Genomic DNA, 18578 nt, shown 5'->3' with positions numbered 1-18578 from the left:
CCTATCTTGGCACTACAAAAGTTTTTGTCCATGCTTTTTCTGTACAAAAATATGTCCTCTGCAATACAAGAGGCAATGAGATATGTCACTGCTCCAGCAGGTCAAAATGGTCACAGAAACTTTCTTAATTTAACTAAATTTCCTCCAAGACAAAAAGAAAAACAGATTCAAAGAAGTTTTGGGAAAACATGTGTGCTGTGTTTAAAAGCAAAGGCTCTTCTAATCCATGTGTTTGAGACCTATTTCACAGGCTGCTGAGACTAGTTTAAGCAGACCTCAATATACTGAACATGTTAATGTGGAAAAGGTTTAAGATACGTAGATGTGACTATTCAGTGATAGCAATAGCTCTGTTTACTTACCATACACACAGGAGGGCCGAATTATATTCCCAATGGGAAGCTAGCATGAGTAAAGTGAGCAGGACATTGGGCTCATCTTGCTCCCACTGAGTTCATTGATTTCCAGGGCAGTAATCAGGATTTGACTGCAATTTGTAACAGATGCAGTTCCTGTATTTGTGGATAAAACGTAAATATAAAATCTGCAGCTTCTCCCCTCTCCCCCAGACACACGTGCATACACCCACACTCATTTTTGGATCCCTGCACCTGAACATCTATCTGGAGCTGGAAAGCCTTCCAAACACATACCCACTTTCAAAGGAAGGAAGCTGACCAAAGGCAGATAAACCCAGAGAAATGCAGGTTCCACCAAAAACATAAATAAATGACACTAAACATTGAGCTGAACTTCCAAAACCCACACAAGGCAAATGTTCACCCTTGGGCTTGAAGTGATTTTTTTTTAAGCTCACTTTGTTCCCAATGCTTCTCTGCCATAGGTCATACCTTGAATGTTCCCACGAAGACTGGATTTCTTGGACTCACTGAGTGTCAAATCCTGCAGTCCTTAGTTGTTATTTAGACAATACGTTTCTGCAATAAGGGCTGAAGGGTTTGGCTGAAGGTTAGACATTTAGTATCCACTCAAGCATTATACCAACAGGTCAGAGTTGGGATGAGATGACTAAATGCCACCTATTTCATACAACTCACAACCTATGCAGAGAATGCAAAAAAGGCCAAAACCAACCCCTTGATTAGCCACAGAGAAACTGTCCCAGCACCTTTTTCAAAACATAGTGTCATGGCAACTCCATTACTTTCTAAAAACTGCAAAGAGAGACATTGAAACCAGGCAAAATACACATTCTTATATAGCCGCAAGGAAAAAATGAATCAGAGCAGGCAGACAGCAAGAGTCACTAGGTTGGCAGTAAATGTCTAAATCTCACATAGCTACCAAAGATTAAAGGCATTTGTGGATAAACTTTAAAACTGGTATTGTGGTTAAAACTGCTGTGCCAAAGGGCTCAGTGCCTCAGAATTCTTGCAATTAAGTTTTGAATACTGGCTTGGTAAAGTGGGAGGCTGATCAAAATAAGCTGCAAGAGCTTTCTCAAAAAGGATTAAAGCAGCCACTTCCTTGCAGCAGACTTGGAGTCTAAGAAAAATGCAGAGTTGGTGTCTATTGTGAAAGCTGAAAGTGAGGCCTGAATCCAGTGATTTAGCAGGACTTCACATGAAACAAGGCAAAACTAAGACAGCGAGCAAGAGACAGATTCTTGCAGATTAAAATCAATTCTGGAAGACAGGATGTTTGTTTAAAGAGTTTGCAGTGAAAGATGGAGTTGTTGTTGGCATTGATCTCAATCACTGTTTAAGTCCTTTGCTATATAAGTTACAGGGAAAGAATGCATTTGATTTCTGTGTATCTGATGAGGATGGAAACGTTATGTAACATTGAGTAAAGCAGACCAGGGAGTGAACTAAATAGTATTATCGATATTATGTAACCACTGGATACTCTGTTACCACTGCCAGTCTATTCCATTCCCACAGTGTAGGAGCAACAGTAAACATTTACTTCTAAGAACACCTGCTTGGTGACCTCAGACAAGTCACTTTCTCTCTCTGCCTTCTCCATCTGTAAAATGGGGATATGGATACTGTACTTATAACTCCTTTGTAAAGCGCTTTTAGATCAATGGATGAAATATGCTACATAAGAGTGAGGTATCATTTTTAATACTTGAGCACATGAAGGTGATCTAGGGGATATTTGTTCAATGGAAAAGGCAACCTGGACAAGCATGATAAAAAGAATAATGCTCTGGGCCTGACTCTGCATTCCTTGAGTACCTGACACACCCAATTAACAGGAATTGGGGGTGAACAATATTAATAAATTCCAGCACTCTGTTCCTCTCCTATTAGCCCGCTTGGCAAATCACTTAAGCATGTGCTAACCTGCATGTGGTTAAATCCTACTGAAGTTAATAGACTTAAGCATGCACTGAAGTTCTTTGCTGAATTGGGGCCTAAAAACATTTTATATTTCATAAGTAGTGCTAGTAACGGTATTAACTGACACTAGATTGTTAGCAAGTTTAATGTATTTCCTGTTAGACTGGAAAACAAAAATACAAGATCATCAAATATGAACGTATTACTGCATGCATTCATATATCCACTACCATGGAACCTGGGCACTCTCTTCATGGCTTAAATTGGGTCATTAATATTTCAATTTACACTAATAAATATTTAGACCAATAAACTGCAACATACATCTCCAAGGCAATTACAAGCGAAAGATCATTAGTAATGAAATTTAATGATGGAATATACCTTTAACTGATTCATATTTTAATTAGTCAGTGACACCTTACTGAATGCCAACAGTGGCATAAGGACTTCAGGACCCTGCTAATCCATATTTCTCAAAAGTGAAGTAAATCCTGTTAATCATTTCAAAATAAAAGGATTATATTAATGCTTTAGGACCATGCTGGATGTTGCATCTGAGCTGGAAATGTAACTTTCAGCCAACAACATCAAAGCCAGCGCTTGGGTTGGGGATCAAGAATTAAATAAATACTTGACAATATGGAAGAGCTTTCTCACTGTACTAAAGCAATATTAATGGTTTTTCTCGTGCTCTGAAATGCTGAATCATATTACTACTAAAGTTAAGATAACACACTGTGCTGTGGTGAGTGAACAAGAAAGAATCTTCATCTCTTCCAGGTGCTGGGTTTTGTGTTGGCTGCATGTTGCACACAGTATTTTAAATCAAGAGATTCTGACTCAGAAGCAACATGAGGGATGGGTAAAGTCCTAAAACAATCACTTTTTTATTGGGATGAACTTCAGTTTTAACACATGTGGATGACTAGCGTGCTCAGCAGTCACTAAACCAACAGTGCCAAATTTTAAAATAACCCAGTGTTTTGAAAGGGCTTGCACAAGTTTAAGATTTAGTGAACAATTCAGCTGAGGATGCCTAGGGATGAACAGATTCCAGCTCCCTCTCCAGGGAAGGTGCTGGGGGGTGGGGAGGGCTTGCAGGGGCTATAGCCATCCCTAAATTTGCCTTAGCCCGCTCGTAGCTACCCCTCCCAGAGCAAAGGTCAAACATTATGCAGAAGTAAGGGTGGCATGGTATGTTATTGCCACCCTTACTTCTCCACTGCTGCTGGCGGTGGTGCTGTTTTCAGAGTTGGGCAGCCAGAGAGTGGTGGCTGCTGGCCAGGCACCCAGCTTTAAAGACAGCCCTGCCACCAGCTGTAGCACAAAGTAAGTGTGACATGGTCTGGCACTGCCACCTTCCTTCTGCAGTTCTCTCCAGCTCTGAAGGCAGAGCTGCTGCCAGCAGCAGTGGAGAGGTAAGCGTTTAAGTGCGTATTGTTAAAAAAATAAATACAGTAAGTATATGGGCCTACAAGACATATAGTGCAGCCCCCTGTTCCCTCCAGTTTTCTGTCTAACCCACCTCAGCACCCGGGCTGAGAAGAGGATGGTGCTGCTCCTGTCCCTCTCCCATAGCTGTGCAGAACTAAGAGGAGGAAAAAGCAAGCAAACAAAAGTAATGAAACAAATGTAAGTCAACTGAGTAGTAGAAGCATGACCAAGGACACAGTTTAGCCTTCGGAACCTTTAGTTACAGGTGATGAAGCCTAAGGAATGAGTCTTTCTTAACTCTAAGACCCAGGCTGAGTATTCAGGGTTGGCATTTGGAAATGTGCTTTTTTTACATGTAAATTAAATCCATGTTAATGGGGATATTAGGAAGAGATAGTGAGCATCAAGATACTTTTGAGTCATTTTTTTTAAATACACGTTAAAAGTAAATTGCCTACAGCATGGCCAGTGCTTCCCACCCCTCTAGGTAACACTGATCTGACCAACCACTAAAAGATGCATTTCCTAATCCCTTCTCCCTCAGTGGAGTAAACTGGGAAGGAGGAGAGCTTACCTACTAGCACTGGTATTATGGGCAGCAAGTGCATACAAAATGTGGTGACAGACCATCATGATAACCAGAGCTTACTGCTAGTATCTGCAGCCATGACGACCTCAGTACTGATGTCAAGGACACCAGTGTAAAGATGGTCACAGCCAAGGGAAACTGCAAGCTTGCATTTAGTGTAGGAAGAGTCGTTACTATAAACAGTTCCACTGTTTATATCTACACACTTTGCATGCAGACTTGCATCCAGGATGTGGTAGTACCATTTCCACATAAAATTTGACCTAGAAAAGTCTCCATGAAATGGAAGCAGCATTATAGATAAGAACCAAAAAATAGAGACTCAAACATGCTCCAACTATGTATACCACAGCTGTACATAGATAACACTTGCTTCTTTCAAAAAGGTGCTGAAGGCTCATTAGTGTCTGAGTGGATCCAGCATAGCTTGAAATAACTTTAAATAAGCTATTTCCCTTCCCCCGCTCCAATCTTTCACAAACGGATAAGGATGTCACGTAGCTTGGTTCAGGGCAATATGAACCTTTCCATGCCAATCTCTGGGAAGGGATGTGAAGCAGGTTAAGCCACACAAACACACACACATGCAAAAGAAAGGTGGTCATTCCTTCAAAAGTTTATTTTTGGTGAATACAAAAAAATACTTTTTGTGGCCAGATAAACAGCATACATACAGTGTAACAGCATGGCTAACCCCCTTCATGCTTTCCTGTGTGGTTAAAGCTCTGGGAGAAAGTTGAACTACAGAACACGAGCTCACACCCCAAACTCCAGCACGACCTGCAAGCATACCACTATAAAACTGTCTCACTCAGAAAGTTCTTCAGCTGCAATCATATTAATAAAGTTAGTAAATTTCAGTAAGAAAAAAATCCATAGTGGTTTGATTTTTTTAAAGCAACAAAGGCAGCACTAATTACTTACAACTCAATATATTACTCTATTGATGGACAGGAATTCTCGCTAGGCAAAGTAATTATCTTTCATATACCATGTTGCCACATGCAAATGAAATAAAGGACATGAAAAAAGTATCATGTTTACATCCTTAGCATTTTTACACTAAAAGATACTTGGTTGCCTTACAAGGCAAGTTAGAACAGAACTATGCCATGGAGGTGTTAGGCTTTTAAGATGTGCATGGTAAAGTTTGCCAGCTCTCTGTGATAGGTGGATAGGACATGTTATCCTATTGGCCCATGCCCAGTTTAAAATTATTTTGTTGTTGTTGAAAGACAGAGATCCACTTAAATTTCTCTGTTTCAGATAAATTGTAGCAAAGCTTTCCCACACTGCTTTTCCCCATTTATTATCAATTGTATTTTTGCCCTGGTTAGCATTGTTAAGGATGGACGGTAGAGAAAAATCTCTACTCTAGCTACCTTGCTACTATTCCACATCTCTGCTAGGTGTAGTGAAGTTCAGCAGTCCACTAACTTCATCTCTTTTGAGATTTTGCTTAACGTAGAATATTGTATCAACAACATTAGCACCTAACTTGTCAGATTTCACTGCAGCATTAGTTAATATGGTAAGTCCAGCACAGATGGTTTCCTTACAGTAATCAGTAGCAGACTGGTAATATATATTACCTAAAAAAAAAAAGTTATTGACTTTGTAGATGCTATGTAAGTTCTATGGGAGTGTTACCAGCAATGTCATGATATTGCTGGTAACAGGCACTAACAAACACACACCCTTTGAGCAGTGTATTTCTCTTTATATTACTGCAAATACAGAAAAGAAAGTTCCAGGATTAATATTGACTAGCGATGATGAGCTGATTCCACTGAAATCTTCCAAATTTCTATTCAAACTCACAGAAACCAACAGTACACAAAGTTTAACTTTCCCCAACTTTAAGTGTAAGATAGGGCAGGAGCTTTTAATATACATAATAAGGCACAAAAAGCTCCATGGATTAGCCCTGGCACAAAACACAAGATGTATTCCTTGATGGCCTTTTCATCAGTACGTTCTGGAGCCTGGTCTGAGTGTTTTTTTTAGTAACATGAGGCTAGAAAAACCTGTTTATTTCCTAGGTAAATGTAAAAGACAATTTATGCTGAAATTCTGATCGATTCTGTCATAGTCTGAAGATGCAGGAGAGCAAAAGCAACTGGAAAAAAGGAAGCAAGAGCTCAGTCTTCAACCTTTGGTTTAAAAAACTCTCCCCCATCCCTCACTTTGCAGTTGCTGGCCTAGAAAAAAGAAAAGTTTAGACAAACTACAAAAAGTGTTCCCTCCAATTCCAATTTATCTTCTGGACCTTCGTGTAAAACCTCCCTAGAATATTTGTACATACAGAACTTTGAAGCATTTTGTTTTTAATTTCCAGACATTTCTTAAAGCAAGTTCCACACCATGAAGATGTGCAAGATACTACATAACTTGTTTGCTAATTCAAAACTTAAAACCCAGAAGAATAGGTAAGGAAGCAAATATGTCTAATTACTACCCAATCCTCATCCCTGCCTGAGATTTTCTGTTGCAACTCTCCATGCCAAATAACTGCACTGCATTAATTACCAACACCACAGATGTTCTAACTTTGATTTCAGTGTTACTACAAGTGCCACAGATGAGAAGAAAGTGAAATAGACTTCAGATGAGTTTGTGGAATCTAGCTGTCTCCCAGATCAAAATCCAGAAATCAAGCTGAAAAACACTTCAGCTAGTGTGCTGGATATCCCATGCATCCAACGAAGTGGGTATTCACCCACGAAAGCTCATGCTCCAAAACGTCTGTTAGTCTATAAGGTGCCACAAGACTCTTTGATGCTTTTACAGATCCAGACTAACACGGCTACCCCTCTGATACTTGGATATCCCAAGTTTGTCTATATGGAAAGTTACTGAACGGCAAGCCAGGGTGTGCATCTACAGTGCACTAGCTTGCTGTGCAATAATGTCTGAAAGTTCCAGAGTGCACTCTAGCAGTATCCACAGGCGACGTTACTGTGCAGCAAGCTATTGTGCTGTAGATTCACACCTTGGCTTCCTGCCCAGTAACTTTCTGTGTAGATCAGGGGTTCTCAACCTTTTTCTTTCTGAGCCCTTCCCCCCATGCTATAAAAACTCCACAGCCCACCTGTGCCACAACAACTGGTTTCTGCATATAAAAGCCAGGGCCGGTGTTATGGGGTAGCAAGCAGAGCCATTGCCTGGGGAAGCTACTTTGCTCAGGGGCTCTGGCTTTCTGCCGTGGGCCCCAGGGAGTCTCAACCTGACTTTGCTCAGTGGACCCCCTGAAACCTGCTTGCGGACCCTCAGGGGGGGCCTCGGACCCCTCGTTGAGAACCACTGGTGTAGATAAGTCTGTTGATCATAAGACTAAGGAGAAAAAAGTCTGGTCAATCCAGTGTCTCAAGTTAGAGCACTAAAATCAAGAAATAATCATCCCTCAAGTATAAGTACTGAAATAAATTTCCCTCAAAACTTTGACAAGAGGATGATTTGAACATAAAAATTCCCATTAGCTTGAAAAAATTCTAGTAGTACAATTTCTGTTTACAGTTTAATTTTACTGGGGTTTTGGCTTATTCTTTTCCTAAAACAGGGAAATACCATTCTCACTGTCTGCACAATTAAAATGCTGTGTTATTGTACTACAGTGATCACAAATGAAGCACTGGTTCATTATTAGTGAAAACGTCATCTTACTTGGAGTACTTTAAATTACAGTAAGTGAAATAAAGCAATACATAGTAAAAGAAAAAATCTGCAAGACACAGACCACAACACCCTCCAGCCCCCAAATCTTAAAAAAAAAAAAAGTGACAGGAATGTTGATACTATCCAGATAAGCAAAAGAAAAAGCTACAAACTGGAAGCCTGACATACTGAATAAGCAAAAGCAGCAGAAAGCTCTGATAAGACCATGTGTATTTAGACCCTACAAAAATAAGCCATGTTTCAGCCTTCCAGGTTACTTTAAAATCTTAAATGAAGGATTTGTTCTGTTTTTCGAAAGAATTTTTTATATATATGCTTTGTGCCACTGCTCACTGAACTCACTGCACAATCTCATGGTGACAATCTAACCAGTACAGCTACTGTTGGGGTTGTAAAGCATAGACTGGAATCTCTCTCTGGTGGCAGTTGCGTGCAGAGAGGCTACACACTGCTTTCAGTCTCATTTTACCTTGTCTACACAGGTAGGGCAGAGGCTCATTTTGGACACACTTATGCAAATCAATATTTGCTCATATCAAAAGGATTTTACTCAGGGCTTGCCAATCGCTTTCTCATAATTTACTGAGAATCCACAATTCTACTGAGTCTGAAATACTTCAGCCTCAGAGAAGAGACACTAAAAAAATTGTACATTTTAATTATTTTCTATTAATTTTTGTGATATCTTTATACTAGTGACACAAAATTTCTGATAGGTATCATACATGCAAATAAACTTACATTAGAAGTTAGCAATATCTAAATTGGTAACCTAACACAAGAGGGTTACTTCTGAGTCTATGTGACAAGTTCTTCTCCACCAAGGACAATTAAGTGGGTAGGCATCTAACACAACTGGCTCAGTTGAAAGTAATGGTAGATATCTAAAATGGCAGCATGGCTTTCAGAAGAAGTGGAGCAGCAACATTCTTTGACCCAAACGGACTTTACATTATTTGCTCAGACGGCTTGTGCAGGGATGGGCGTGTGCTGGAGACTCATGGTTAACAAAGACCTTGTTTCTGTAGCTGGTCTAACAGGTGGCTTTTGCTAGTTCCGGTTTCTGTATTGTTTTTAATCACACATTATAAAATGCACCATTGACTCTACCCATCTTGGGAACGTGTCATGCTATAGCTGTAGTCCACACTGTGGGTTTATGCCACGTCAGAGATTGAGAAAGTTACAGTACCTTATGAAACCACGACATAAGCACAATTTCTGCTATCCCTTCTCTGCAATGAAGTTCCGCAGAGAGGGCATTCTGATCAATGCAAATAAGGAAAATATCAACTTCCAAGCATCCATAGTTCAGACTTGCAGATGTTCTTTTATATTTCAGAAAAGGGCCCTTTCTAAAACAGCTATTAGTTTCTTAAAAAAAACCCAAACACACAAAAAATACCCCAAATCAACCCATCTAGATTTCAAAACAAAACACTTAGAAATAAAATCCTTATGAGAATAGCAAGAATTCCGATAGTCTTTTGTAGTACTAAGAATGTGTCTACTTCAGTTAGCATACATTCTAGCAGAAATCCCACAGTTTGAGCCAGGTAAGATACTTCAAAAGGAGCTACTCAGTCCAATGTTAATTGAGTTTTTGTGGATGTTTCCTATTGTAAAAGTAGTCTCACATTGAGAGGTATATAATTGAAAAACATTTTCCTTCATGAACCCGGTACTAAGACCGTGACTAGATTTCCATTTCTTGGTTTAGTTGAACAATGAAACAAATGGATACTGCCATGTTTTGCAGGCCAGGGAACTGTGAATCTAAATACTGTACAAGCAGAAGCTGGTGGATACTGTGTAGGAACTAATAAAACTAGTGCAAACAGGTACAAAGAAGATCCCTCCGATCCTGGGGTGAACCAACTTCATAACACTGAAAAAGGACACAATCTCTAGAACCCACGCTCAGGTGCCTTTTTCCTCTCAAATAAATATTCACCTTAATCTTGGTCTTCTTGTTGGAGGAAAAAAAATCCACTGGCTCCATAGTGGTAGATAGCTATGAGAAACGGTTTTCCTATTAATATTAACAAAGTCTTACAACAGATCAAGGAACAATAAATAGATCAAGCTTAAGGTAATGACATAATACTGATTTTATAACCTTCTGTAAAAAGTGAGGCATTCTCTCCTGAGATACAGTGAGTCAGGGAAGGAAGGAACAGGAATGGTGGACTTAACACTGTACCATCTGTTTGATGAGCACGCACCTTACGTGAACAGATAAGAAAGAACAAACGTTTATTGCCCTCTGCTCACCTAAAGCTATTACAGGCAATTTGTTTAGGTAAGTGCTTGGCATATCAGAATGCTGTCAGGTTAGTTCTCTCTGTACTGTCCCCCTTGAGCTCATTTCATTAAAACATCTCAGCAGTTTAGCCCTCATCTTCTCTCAGTTCTGTGGGGAGAAATTTATACTGCTGCTGGCGGATCTGAGCCAGTTTTTTCCTTGCCTCTTCCAGCTCTCTTTCCTTCTTCAGCATTTCCTCCTGGGCTGCAATGATCTAGAGAAAAAGAGAAAGGACTGTGATAGTGGAGAAGAAGATTAATGGGGGGGGGGGAAACAAGAAAAAGTGAGGATCTTTGTGCTTTTCACAGTGGGATTCATGATCCGTGCACAACAGTTCTAAGGTGTTTTCCTGCAAAGCGCTGAACACACTGCCCCCAATCCAGGAAAGCATTTAAGCATGTGAAGAATCCCACTGATTTCAACAGGACTTGTGGGCTCAAGTGCTTAAGCAAAGTAAGTTGTCATGGGCTAAGAGGGAAGGTCCTCTCATGGATCAATAACTGGTTAAAAGATAGGAAACAAAGGGTAAGAATAAATAGTCAGTTTTCAGAATGGAGTGAAGTAAATAGTGGTGTCCTCCAGAGGTCTGTACTGGGACCAGTGCTGTTCAACATATTCATAAATGATCTGGAAAAAGGGGTAAACAGTGAGGAGGCAAAGTTTGCAGATGATACAAAACTACTCAAGATAGTTAAGTCCAAAGCAGACTGCAAAGAGTTACAAAGGGATCTCACAAAACTGGGTGGCTGGGCAACAAAATGGCAGATGAAATTCAATGTTGATAAACACAAAGTAATGCACATATGAAATGATGGGGGTCTAAATTAGCTGTTACCACTCAAGAAAAAGATCTTGAAGGCAGTGTGGATAGTTCTCTGAAAACATACACTCAATGTGCAGTCATAGGTGGCAGGTTTGTGTAATTTTTGGTGGGGCCCAAAATGGTGCCCCCCCCCCCCGCTCCCGCCCTGTAAGCCGATATAAAATGAAGCTACAACGCGTCAGCGCCACAAGATTACAAGGGTCAATTAAAAGTGGAAAGTCAGAAGCAGCACTTGCCTACTTCAATATACAGTATTATATTTTGTTGCACCTGTTGTGATGAATTGGGAATGTTCTTAATATTTTCTCTGAATACTGTGTGGGTGCCTCAGTTTTCCCTGCAAGATGCCAACTGATGGTGTTGGGGACAAAGAGATCAGGTGGCCTCCCTGTCCGGAAGAGACACAGAGGCCAGAGGAGGGAGTGTCAGTTTGGAGCTGGCTGGGGAAATGGGGAGAGACCCAGAACTTGGTTCTGGGCTCCCCACCCCCCAAGATGGACCTGACAGAGGGGTTCTGTTTTCTGTACCAATAAGCTCTGTTTAAACTGTGTTCCCGTCATCTAATAAACCTTCTGTTTTACTGTCTGGCTGAGAGTCACATCTGACTGCGGAGTTGGGGTGCAGGGACCTCTGGTTGCCCCAGGACCAGCCTGGGCAGACTCGCTGTGGAAAGTGCATGATGTGGAAGGGCATGCTGAATGCTCCGAGGTCAGACCCAGGAAGGTGTAAGCTTCTTGCCCTGGAGACAGTATGCTCCAAGAGAGGAGGCTCCCCCAGAGTCCTGACTGGCTTTGTATGGAGTTGTTCCAAAGCATCACAGCATCCCCTTCCACACCGTGCACTTCCCAGAAGTCCGCACAGGCACTGACACTCCCTCCTCCGGCCTTTGTCTCTTTTCCAGGCATTAGGAGGCCACTCGATCTCTCTGTTCTCCAACACCTTCAGTTGGCACCTTGCAGGGGAAACTGATTTGGGAGAAATGAAGTAAAAGCTGCCCAAACCGAGCTTGAGCACTCCTGAATTTTGAGGTGTTCAAATCTGGAAGGCAGGTGGGGGTGGGAGAGGGCTGTGGGCTCCATGGGGGAGCATGGCAGCAACTGTCTGGAGCTGCACGGAGCCAGACATGCTGGTCTGAGTGGCACAGTAAGCGGTTTGGGGGTTGGAGAAGAGGTATGGGGTTCCGGGGGGCAGTCAAGGGACAAGGAGCAGGGGGGGTTGGATGGGGCAGAGGTTCGGAGGGGCAGTCAGGGGACAGGCAGCAATTGGATAGGCATGGGAGTCCAGGAGGTTTATCAGGGGACAGGTAGGAGGGTCCTGGGGGGAAGTTGGGTGGGGTCTCAGGAGGGGGCAGTTGGGGACAAGGAGAAGGGAGGCTTAGATAGGGGCTGAGGTCCCAAGGGGCAGTTAGGGGCAGGGGTCTCGGGAGGGGGTAATCAGGGAACAAGGACCAGTGGCGCTTAGATAGGGGGTGGGGGTCCTGGGGGGCAGTTGGGGCAGGGGTCTGGGGAGGGGGCAATCAGCGGCCAGGGGCTAGGATTCAAAGGGCTCTGGGCTGCTGGCAGCCGTGGGGAACCCAGAGCCCTTTAAATCTCAGCCGCAGCCGGGAGTCAGAGGGCTCTGGGCTGCCCGCTGCGGCGGGGAGCCCAGAGCCCTTTAAATCTCAGCCGCGGCTGGGAGTCAGAGGGCTCTGGGCTGCCTGCAACCGCGGGGAGCCCAGAGCCCTTTAAATCCCAGCCGCGGCCGGGAGTCAGAGGGCTCTGGGCTGCCCGCTGCGGCGGGGAGCCCAGAGCCTTTTAAATCCCAGCCGCGGCCAGGAATCAGAGGGCTCTGTGCTGCCCGCTGCGGCGGGGAGCCCTTTAAATCCCAGCCGCGGCCGGGAGTCAGAGGGCTCTGGGCTGCCTGCAACCGCGGGGAGCCCAGAGCCCTTTAAATCTCAGCCGCGGCTGGGATTTAAAGGGCTCTGGGCTCCCGCCGCAGCAGGCAGCGCAGAGCCCTCTGATTCCCGGCCGCGGCTGAGATTTAAAGGGCTCTGGGCTCCGGGCGGCTGCCGGTAGCCCAGAGCAGGGGAGAAACCTGGCTCCAAATATTGCTGGAGCAGAGCCCCTGACTGTGAATATTCCTGGGGCTAAAGCCCCAGGAGCCCATATAAGTTGGCGCCCATGAGTGCAGTGGCAGTCGAAAAAGCAAACAGAATGTTGCGTATCATTAGGAAAGGGATAGATAATGAGACAGAAAATATTCTATTGCCTCTATATAAATCCATGGTATGGCCACATCTTTAATACTGCATGCAGATGTGGTTGCTCCATCTCAAAAAATATATATATTGGAATTGCAAAAGGTACAGAAAAGGGCAACAAAAATGATTAAGGATAGGGAACAGCTTCCATATGAGAGAGACTAATAAGACTGGGACTTCCTAGCTTGTAAAAGAGACGACTAATGGGGGATCTGATAGAGGTCTATAAAATCATGACGGGTGTGCAGAAGTAAATAAGTAAGTGTTATTTACTTCTTCTCAAAACACAAGAACTATGGGGAACTAAATGAAATTAATAGGCAGCAGGTTTAAAATGAACAAAAGGAAGTATTTCTTCACATAATGCACAGTCAACCTGTGGAACTCTTTGCCAGAGGATGTTCTGAAGGCCAAAAGTATTACAGGGTTCAAAAAAGAACAAGATAAATTCATGGAGGATAGGTCCATCAATGGCTATTAGATAGGATGGGCAGGGATGGTGTCCCTAGCCTCTGATTGTCAGAAGCTGGGTATGGGTGAGAGGAGATGGATCACTTGTTGATTATCTGTTCTGTTCATTCCCTCTGAAGCATCTGGCATTGACCACTGTTGGAAGACAGGATACTGGGTAGATGGAACTTTGGTCTGACCCAGTATGGTCGTTCTTATGTTCTTAAGTGCTTTGCTAGGCCAGGCCAGTATGCCCAGTCCCTTGCAGGATCAAGCCACTAAAATGCATTGTTAGCGCCCATCCCTCCTCTTCAGTGATCCCACAGTGCAGGAAAAGAGGGCTGTCAGCATGTTCCACCATCCATCTAGGATGCGCTATTGGACCACTATACAGGCCCACCAATCAGACACACATCAGAATAAACTAGTTGTAAAACAGTGGTAGGTGGAAACAGGACAAGGAGACTTGGAGAAATCAATCTGAGCTGTTTCTATTTTACTAACTATTGTACCGTTTCCTATTTTAAAATCTTCTCTCCTCTTTTGGTGTCTGTTGGATCCACAGTAACAAAGGGGACACTGACCTTGAACCTATCCTGCAAACACTTCATAATGTAACACACTGAGCAACAGTAATAACTGAACATTCACTGTCCCATGTACCTGCAAGAGTTTCCTATACTTAGGAGTAACACAGGAGATATTACTGTGCTGTAAAATACTCAGGAATGGCAAGTTCCTGTATTTTTAATGGCAGCCAATGTAGAAACAGCTTTTCATTATTTTTTAATAAGTGGCATTTCTACAAATTGATTGAACTAGGTTTTTAAAGTTATTTTAGTCCTGTGTATTTGTTAAAGCCACAATAATGAAGTACAAGTAATTCTCCTCACCACAGCCTTATTACGAGATTATCTGCATACAAACTGTCATGTAACTGAGATTCCAGAAGATTTAAAGCAGGTCTAGGAGCACCTGGAAAGAACCATTAGTTTAAGTAGCAGGAAATCGTCATTTTAACAACAACAGGGAGGGATACATAAAGGTATTATACAGTGGCAACAACTACCGTGACAACTGTCCAACACACTGCGAAGGACAAACACAGACTATTGCCTATTCTCTGCATGCACAATTTGTCCATTTGCTCATAACACAAATATACTAAGGCAAGTTATTTACTGTACTGCATGAATCTATTACAGTGTTACATAAGGCAATATTTTTGGGACACAAATTTTTCCTTCTGTTGCTCTGGATGTTCACACCAACCTGAGCGATGCCACCAACAAACTTGGTTTTGACCACCACATCATCGTCATCCGCTTTCCTAAATGCTGCTTTCTGGGCTGCCCTGACAAGATTGTCAGATGCTCGTTTAACAGCATTCCCTGCAGCCTAGAGAGGAGATAAAAGGAATTTAGTAGCAAAAAACATGAAGGCACACCGTATATGTAATGTGGGCTCCTTCTGGGCAGGAGAGCTCTACTGAACTCCAGAGGCAGGACACTTGTTTTCCTCACCAAACGCACTTTTACCATCAGTGCTATAAGGTGAACATGAACTTGGATAATCCTGGCAGTCTCTGACCCGATTTGGGGCTCTATGTACAACTTATGAATTGTGGTTGATTTTATGAAAATGTTGCATCACTGAATGCCACCATGGATGTAGAGTCAACCATTTGCTACAACGGCTGGTGTCAAGTGCCTCCCAGACCACACTACTGAGCCCCTGACAAGTCAGACACCTGCATGGCAGGCCCTGGAGATAATTGCCTATGGCTCATCTTGTCTCTGGAGTGGTACTCCTTCCTAACCCTCTCTGAGATCATTGATGGCAGGATGGAGGCAGATGACTGGGGCCTCTTGGTCAAGGTAGCGCGGGAGCTTGGGGTGGAATCTCAGCTTGATGGGGAGCTCACGGAGAGGGACAGACCAGAAGATGGAGGTCTAGCCACAGCCTTCCTTTAAGCGTCCACAGAGGCTTGCACTGAGCACCCCCTGGGAACAATTTTAGGTTGGCCAAGGACCTCTCTAGCTTTCTGAGTCAGCTTAGGCAAAGAGCAACACATGGATCACTGCTCAGGAATATTTCCCTCTCTGAAACAAGAGTTGCACCTGGAGTACCTATCGTTAAGTGCATTGATGCCTCCCATGAGGGGCAGGTTTTGAACCCTGGGGATTTCGATTTTGCCATATTGGTAGAGCCCCCTGTACATGGTTGAGGGTCTGGCCTATACTCTAAGTATCTGACTAAAGCAGTTTTTTTTGTTTGTGCCAACTGGGATAAAGACACCAGCTATTAATTAATAATACCAATAACTAATGCGCACTAATGCTAGCACAGCATGCAGAGACTCACACGGTCACTGCAGGGGTTCCATCTTGCTGCCCAGGGTGATAAGAAGAAATGAAGGGACTGTTGGACCTGCTTCACACTGCATGCCCTCATCTTGGGTGCAGGCGTGGCCCCAACGGACACCACTAGCCAAAAAGAATCCAATCTAGCATGCAGAGAGCACATTCCTACTCCCATATCCACCCTATTGATTAAGGCTCCATGGAAACATGGATGCTATTGGCAGAGCCAGCAGAGGAACCCAGGCGTTTGCCAAACGCACCAACACAAAACATTTGACGTACACTAACCCAATAGTTCTGCTACAGTAAAGGGCATTACAGTACTTCTAAGTGGAAAGTGCTGTTCCCACCTTCAAACCTCCTCCACTGCTTGGTGAAGAAACTATTCAAAGCCTGCATCTGAATACTTAAAAAGAAACACTCTTCCAGGGCTCTTGGGCCTGCCTCCTTGAGCCTTACGCTTAACTGTATTCTATGTCCATTTAATAAAATTTGTAACCCAACACCCTGATCTTCCTGGATGGGTAGGCAGAATATGATAATACTAGCATTCTGTCCCCTTTTTTAGCCATTATTCTGCATTTGAAGTTCTTCCAGACCCATCTTGGCACTCAGATACTAATGTGGGGATGCATTAGAAAGCCAACGATCCTCCAGTTACTGGTACATGACCACTACCGTGACAAACCCATCCAATAGGAGTCCCTCATCAACTGCCAAAACTACCCCTTATTTTACCCATCCCCCACAGGGATAATATTACAAAACCATTGTTTTCTATTTAAAACACCACAGAACCGTAAATTTGCCTCAAGCTTTGACCATGATTTAAAATCATGGTTCTATTTTGAAAAATGACTGAAAATATACTCCTCTTGCTCAGATATCTGCATCCAGTCAGAATTGCTGATTTGAGTAACAAATATGTTTACTGTTTTTTATTCCCACAAAACGTAGAACCAGAACCCAGCTGTTAGAACACAGACTGAGACGGCACGGCTAGAAGTCAGTAAAAGCTGCAGTAAAATCCAAGCTCATACTGAATGGTCCCTTGAAATGGATGTTAACTACTTATGCTAAACAATCTGTTCCACCTTGTATTTAGCTGCGACTCTGAAAACGTTTCCCAGACCGGAAGAAGAGCTCTGTGTAAGCTCAAAAGCTTCTCTCTCTCACCAACAGAAGTTGGTCCAATAAAAGACATTACCTGCCCCACCTTGTCTTTCTAATATCCTGGGACTGACACAGCTACCACACCACTGCATGCAGTAAAAGCAGCAGTCATTTCTAAAATGAGCACATCGCAATTGTAAATCCTTGAGATAACAAGCTTAATATCCCAGAGTGCAGTGTTAACGCCGTCACCTTTCAGATAAACTCTGCTCCAAAGGGGACACTCCACATGAAATCAAATCAGTTTTTACAAAAAATGAATTAAGTCAGTTCTGGTCCTAAGCCAGAGTCTGTTGTTTCTCTGTCAGTGTTTGTAGTCTTACAACAATTTTCTTATTTTAAAATGTTCTCTCCTCTGTTGCTGTCTGTTAGAGCCGCATGGCCATATTAATGGCAATTAATGACCCTGAACACTTGCATGACTATGCCCCCCAGGGGATTTTCCAACTCCAAAATGATTTCCCATTGACCAATAGCAATCTGGTGTTTCAAGTTTCCATACTGTGATCACCACTTGCTTCCCCACTGTCAGTGAAGCTCTTTTTATGGTGTCCCTGCACTTGAGGGCTGGGGTGTGCTTGGCACACAGACCGACATGGCCTTCTGCATCTGGAAGTTTTGCAGCCATTGCTCATCATCTCACGCCTGCATTATGATGTGATCCCACCAGTTGCTAATTGTTTTTAGGGCCCAGCAGTAGCGCTCCCCCTTCTGCAGCTGTTCCATGAACACCACCACCAACCCTGAAATGGGGTCTTGCTACATCCCACAGCAATCTGTCCTCCAAGAACCTGCCATGTTCCATGTTGATTTGGTTCTTCTTACGGCTTTTCAAATATCAGAGGATCACATGTCCTGAGCTCGCAACACTTACCATAACAGTGCAGAGCTGTGCAGGCTCCATGCTTCCATCAGAGATGGCAGACAGCAGGGAGAGCGGTGCAGGTTTGTGGGATGTGTAAAAGAGGTGTGAAAATTATAGGATACAGCTGACATTATGGGATGGAGCCAGTTGCATGCTGGGAATTTGACCCCTTCCTCCCAGTCACCCTGAACGATGCATTTCTGTCCCACCAAGTATTGTCAAAACCTCCCAAAAGACAGTGCACTGAGTAGTGATGGGTTGTACAGTGGAATTCCTACCCAGGGTGCTCAGCGCTGTGCATCGGCACGAGCACTCCTGGTGAGTACGCCCAGCACTGATTTAAGGAGCCA

General features: G+C 43.2%; 1 protein-coding gene across 2 annotated transcripts in view; it reads right to left on the bottom strand.

Moving 5' to 3' along the window:
• Positions 1 to 4931: 4931 nt before the first annotated feature.
• TLN2 (talin 2) overlaps positions 4932 to 18578 on the bottom strand; it is a 363285-nt gene continuing 349638 nt past the window's right edge. For both annotated transcript variants that reach the window (XM_044979585.1, XM_044979584.1), the window contains exons 58-59: positions 15100 to 15225; positions 4932 to 10529 (exon numbers count right to left, since the gene is read on the bottom strand). In XM_044979585.1, the coding sequence (XP_044835520.1) occupies positions 10401 to 10529; positions 15100 to 15225 (255 nt within the window). In that variant the 3' untranslated portion in view covers positions 4932 to 10400. The remainder of the gene's footprint in view (positions 10530 to 15099; positions 15226 to 18578) is intronic.

The sequence above is a fragment of the Mauremys mutica genome, chromosome 11 (genome assembly GCF_020497125.1).
Source record: "Mauremys mutica isolate MM-2020 ecotype Southern chromosome 11, ASM2049712v1, whole genome shotgun sequence".
In the NCBI taxonomy this organism is placed as follows: Eukaryota; Metazoa; Chordata; order Testudines; family Geoemydidae; genus Mauremys; species Mauremys mutica.
This window is presented reverse-complemented; position numbering and strand designations above follow the sequence as displayed.